Source organism: Buceros rhinoceros, unplaced genomic scaffold (assembly GCF_000710305.1).
Source record: "Buceros rhinoceros silvestris isolate BGI_N320 unplaced genomic scaffold, ASM71030v1 scaffold8241, whole genome shotgun sequence".
Classification (NCBI taxonomy): domain Eukaryota; kingdom Metazoa; phylum Chordata; class Aves; order Bucerotiformes; family Bucerotidae; genus Buceros; species Buceros rhinoceros.
In genome coordinates this window covers 93017-98865 of record NW_010394843.1, presented here as the reverse complement: position 1 = coordinate 98865, position 5849 = coordinate 93017, and the positions used below count along the sequence as shown (strand labels likewise).

The 5849-nt window shown below is 37.6% G+C and overlaps 1 protein-coding gene across 1 annotated transcript in view; it reads left to right on the top strand.

Annotated features, from left to right (window-relative positions):
* COL24A1 (collagen, type XXIV, alpha 1) overlaps positions 1–5849 on the top strand; it is a gene marked incomplete at its 5' end in the record, with an annotated part of 121755 nt that overhangs the window by 25081 nt on the left and 90825 nt on the right. Inside the window, 2 exons of the mRNA XM_010145348.1 lie at positions 1389–1442; positions 2122–2166. Coding sequence (XP_010143650.1) covers positions 1389–1442; positions 2122–2166 — 99 coding nt within the window. The remainder of the gene's footprint in view (positions 1–1388; positions 1443–2121; positions 2167–5849) is intronic.

The window sequence follows — 5849 nt, the reverse complement described above, 5'->3', positions numbered from 1 at the left end:
TGAACCACTCTGTCTTTACAGAACCTACAAATAAGAAAGCATAGTGATTTTTTCAAAATTCATGGAAAGATTTAATTATTTTTTCCCATGGAGAGCAGCATAGAGCGGTCTTCCGTTGTTGCCACTCCTCTCACTTGGAACGCATACAGACAGTACTGAAAGGGGCGGGGTGAGAGCTGGGAGTGAAGACGAGCGCACATTTCCCGCCTGAAGCATTATTTCCATAATGGAAGCTGTCAAGAAGGGAGCTGTATCTGGCATTTCCAATCTGTAACACCTACAGAAGCTGATAAAGGGAAACCATCCCTTCACACAAAAACCATAAAAGCGTTCTTGAGATTTTGGAGTGGTTGGGTTGTAGTCCTGTATATCCCATGGACTGAAGGCTCTTGATGCTCTGCTGATTCAAGCTTTGCTTTTGATTGTTCTTGAAGGTAAAATAGGTTGGCTTTTTTCTATGTGTTTTTGGTTTTTTTAATGGGCACATGTGCATGCCTACACATGCTTTGTGTGTTTTAGGTATGTTTTTCAGTCTGACTCTCACCATCAGGTAGTAGACATGGGTTTCTAGAAACTTGTATGATGCTGGTTTCACCTAGGATTTGAAGGAGCCTTTTAAATAGGTGTTTTCAGGCCCTCAGCTCATCTTGTACGGCTTGCTGAGCAGTGTCCTGTGCTCTTAAGTATCTATTAAAATAATTAACGTGTTGCTAGATTTGCTTTTGTCCATTTTTTTTTTTAACAGTTACTAAATGCCTTTACTTGCAGCAGCTTCTTAAACTTAAGTCTGGGTTTTTAAGGTGGATTTTTTTATGTCAGTTTTCATTACAGTGATTGGAAAAATAATTTGTCAGGTTCAAGTGTCAACAGTTACTGCACCCTCAGGGATTGTATCTTTTACATTTCTTCAATTTATTTTTGCTCAGATTCTCAATTCATCCTGTTTCTTTCTACCCTCAACCATCAAGATGTTAAGTGATCTCATGCACTTTCTGAAAAGTTACTAATTCTTAGCTTACACAAAGCTAAAAATGGCCAATGTGTGACTAACTTTTGAAAAAATGCTTTCCGTCTTTTAAGGCTAAGTCCTGTATGTTTTTTATATTTCGTTTTTTCTAATAAATAAGGTCATTGATGCAACTTTGTCTTACTGGCACACATTCTTAGTACTACTTTATTAATTGATTCTGTACCCTTGTAATAGGAAATTGTTTTTTCTGTTTGGAGAATAAACCTAGTCTCATTTAAGTTAATTGAGCTTCACTGGTAATTTCAAATGAGCCTGAATCTAATCACTGGATCCTGAACCAACAGCTGGCCAATGCTGAGGGGCAGGCACTGTTGGTGGGAAGTGGCCTAGTAATCAAGAGTTGTTCTTGTTTTTTTAGGGTTTTATTGGAGCTCCAGGTGTGGCAGGACAACCAGGACCTGAAGGAGAAAGGGTAGGTTTAATGGAATGTTAATGAAATATTGATGTGTGCGTGGTAATGCAATATATGTTAGTAGGGAGAAAGTATGTGCGAGGTATGACCATTCATTTGAGTCTTTGTCTAAAAGAAAACTTATGTGGAGGAAATTAAATAAACAGGTCATATCTAATTAGTCTAATCAATGAAATGCACTGGTGCTAAGTTAAATGGGGAGAAGCTGTAAATTATTATTTTGATTTAACCTAGAGCTGCAAGTATTAGGGGTATTTTTTTTAGCACCAAGCTTTGTAATGAGTATTTTTCATTGAAGCAATTTGGTTCGGTCAATAATTAATACTTGTCAATTGTCAGATGAAGTTTACAATAAAACCAGCCGGGAAAATATTAATCTCTGTCACTTTGCACTTGAGTTTTTTCTTGCTTCTCTTGAGCACAAAGGTTGCCTTGCCACATACTTTGGAAGCAGGATATGGCCCTTCTTCAATTTGTTCTGACGTAGCCACAATGAAGACAAACCAAGTTTGTGTTTCTGCCCCTCTGTTACAGGACATTGTGATTCTTTGCTTGAAAGTTTGGGGGTTTTATTGATGGTGCTTCTTCTCACACTTCCAGTCAAATGCAGATTTAATTACTGGAATTCAAGCTATTGAAGAAAAGACTATCTACTTATGATGGGTTATTTCTTTCTCAGGGTACCCCAGGCTTCCGTGGGAAAAAAGGTCCTAAAGGAAGACAGGTAAAGTTTCTAACACTTGTTACAGTTTCTGCTACCAATGTAAGTGCACCTGTAATTCACTCTGTAACTTTAATCAGCTGAAAAATGTTTTTTTTTTTTTCCATAGACGACTTTCTATCGTTTCTAGTTAGTACTTTGCAGTACTGCAAAATTCTGCGCTGGTTGTAAATACTAGATGTCCTGAATCAAGAAAGACAACATGATGAGCCTTGTGGTTAGTTACTGATGTCAGCCACCCGAGGGTTAAAAGATGACAGAAACACTGTCATCTAATTTCACAGAAATTCTGTGGAATTAGTGTTAGCACAAATTATAGATATGATGCAAATTTCCTAAGTCTTATTTTGGTGTTGGTTTGAATGCAAATGAGCTGCTTCTAATGTCTAATATTTCTGGAGTATGGTAAATTAAAGCTTTCCTCTACTTAACATGTATTTCTACAGCTGAAAATAAACACAAATCTGCCAAGTATATGTTACCAAGCTTTACATATTTCCTGTGGTATATCTTCAACACGAAGGGCTGTGTTTTCTGCTGCAACCTTATTATTTTAGGTCTATAAAGCTATCCAGGAGTTTCCAATTTTGACTTGCTTGTGGTTTGAGATTGGAAACTGCAATAGCATCCTCCAGTTGAGCACTCAGCGACCCTCAACAGTTCAGATGACTTTCATCTTGTTGAACAAGCTTGTTCACCAGTAGTGGTGTGATTACAATCATTTGGCACTCGATGTACGCTATGAAAATTGTGGAGGATTCTTTTCAGTTAGGTTTTGTTGCCTGTGTGATCTAACACCAGAAAAAAATGCCTTCAACAGAGTTCCTTTTGATGTCAAGAATGGCAAGCAGAGAAGTGTCATTAAGTTGATAGACTGCTCTCTCTGAGGCTGCTATCAAATTGAAGCGAGAATATCTTTGTTAATTATTTAGCTAGCAGGACACGGTGCTCCTGTGCTTGTTGACCACATTGTAGTTTGCTTATAGTTTGAATCAAACACTACTTTATGCATCTGAGCGTTGGGCAGGAAGGGCTCTGTGCCATCAGTACCTTGCAGTAGTCGGCAGTGTGTTGTGCTGGAGAGTCACATGCAGCATTTGAGGAGGAGGAGGAGGACCTGGACAGAAAGCAAAGGCTTGTCCTCAGTGTAGAAAAGGAAGAGGAGGTGACAGCAGGGTGCTGTGAAAACATGTTTTACATTATAATCTCATTCTCAATGGCAGGTTTCATTGAGGCTTCTGCTTGCCAGTGTAGTAGTTTGTTTCAATCCATAACAGTAAGTGCTGTGTTTGCTGTGGTAAGCAGTTATTTTTCATTTACAGTAAGAGCACAACTTCTGTCAGTGCCACGTTGTGCACTGATAAGGCCTTTTATTTATAGAAATCAATTCAAAGGGGTTTCACATAGGTGACAGAGCACCAAAATCGCTTGTGCACCATGTCCGTGATAACCTTCACTCAGTACTGATTCCTCTGAAATGTGATCATACCCTCAATCCCAAGGTTCATTCCAAATCCTTGCTATGATGTATTTGACTAAAGGCTAGTAATGTAGGGACCAAACAGGAAAGCAATCCCATGTGAACCTGGCTTGAAGTGCTTTCCTGCATCACAAACTTAGTGAACGTGTGTTAACAGTGATAGCTTTGATGACAACGTCTTTCGACAGTGTCCCAGATATAAGAACAGCAGTGCTTTGGGGCAGAGTACTGTCACTAAAGGAAATTCGGCATGGGAATTGCATAGTGCCTGAAGTCAGGCTCCTCACCTTGTGTTCTAGCATGCAGCTTACTTCTTTGGACAAAACTTGTCAGTAATAATACTTGGGAAAACACCTGTATGACTGGCAGAGATCTTTCTGAAAGAAACAGATCCCAAATATGATCTCAGTCTTGGAAAGTAATATTAAACTATAAGAAAAGTCGATCATACAAAGGATTGTACGCTTACAATTCAAAATGCTACTACTTAGCAAGTTTATTGAATAGTTACTCATATTTCTAACGTCTCTGGCATATTTGAAATAGAACAAAATATTCAATTAGGAAAATCTTTATTGTGAAGATTATAGAGTAAGGATTTGTTTGCATTTTAGATTAGTTTTTCATACAACGTGCTTTAAAGAAAGTATTTCTTAGTAAAAGCATATGCATTTGATTTCTTTCCATTCTATACTTCTAAATAATAAAATCTGGCTAGTTCTGCAGTGTTTTTAATGCATTGTCTGTCCTGCTAATGTAATGCATAGCGCTTATACATATGTAATTTGACCACATTTGGGGAGTGATTTTACATAGTGTTCTTCTATATTAGTTACAACCATCCGTCAACGTGACAGAACAGACCTTGCGAATTATATCAAGAATGTGTTAATCAAGTCCATTGTAACTGTAAAAACAGTTCAGGTTCTGATTTATCTTAAAATTATGAATGTTAAATGATAATATTGATGTAATAAAACATTTGTGGCATTATATTAATGCCTCAAAGTACTGTTCCTGATATACAGGGAGGGGTAAAAAGACATTCAAACATTGAAAAGAAAAGAAAGAGTATTTAATGAAAAAACTATTTTAAGGATGGAATTTGCTCCTGGTCCCCATGGAGATAGACTAGTAATGCTCTGACACTGTTTTCTTGAGATCAGTGCATCTCTCGGTACTCTTAACACTGTGCAAGATCTTTTCCTGTGAACACCTTAGCTGGGATTTTTTCCAGGCAGAATCACTTTTCTGCTTGCTCTTTTGAAAACTTTGTGATAAGGTCTTCTATGGACCTTACAATGTATTTTAAAAGGATGTTGACTTCTCTGGATCTGTGCTCCATCCCTTCTCTTAACTTTATACAGTGGTAAGGGTTATGAAAATACTGCATGGTGTTGCTTTAAAACTATAACATGAGTTTGCTACTAGCATCACATGGCTCTTCCAGAGAAATAGTGAGATCTGCCTGACAGTAGTACACTGATAAAAACTAATTAAAAACCCCAAACAAACCAACAAACAAAAAAAAAAGACCAAACCACTTTTCCCCAGCAACTCGCATGCTTCTGCAGTGGGCAACATCAGAAAGAAGTAAAACAATCTGCAAAACACTGAGAGGAAGCAAGAAACGTTAGAGCCAGTAAGTGGTGGATTTCCATTTCATTTTGCTTCTCAAGCAAGAAGTGGGAAATTCTGTTTCAGGCCTTGATGCTTGACTTGGCCAGTCAGATTTCTTCCCTGTCCTGATAATCTAGTCTCTGAAGTTCAAACTCTGATAAAATGAATGAGGCTTTTCCGTGTCTTGTTTGAGTTATTGTTTCTAATGAGCAGGTGTCACACTGAGACTGCAACCATTAGTATTTGGGGACGAGAGAGAACAAAAGACAAATGTTTTAGTGAATGCTGTTGGTAACACAAGAAAAAAGTAAAAATAAAAAATGATAAATAGTAAGAGACTCCAACTAAACAATTGTTTAATATTTCTCTTAAAGCATTCAGTCATCTGATTTTGACCTATGCTTACACTGTGTATAGTTATATCTTTTTTGGTTATGATTTTAAGAGACAAATACCACTGTTCTATTAATTTAAACTGTGCAGCTGAAACTCTCCTATTCCTTCATCTGTCATCTCTGTCCCTGAACCCACTTGGTGATGTCCTGATTTCAAATACCTGTAGGAATTCAGTGTTCAGACCGCTCTT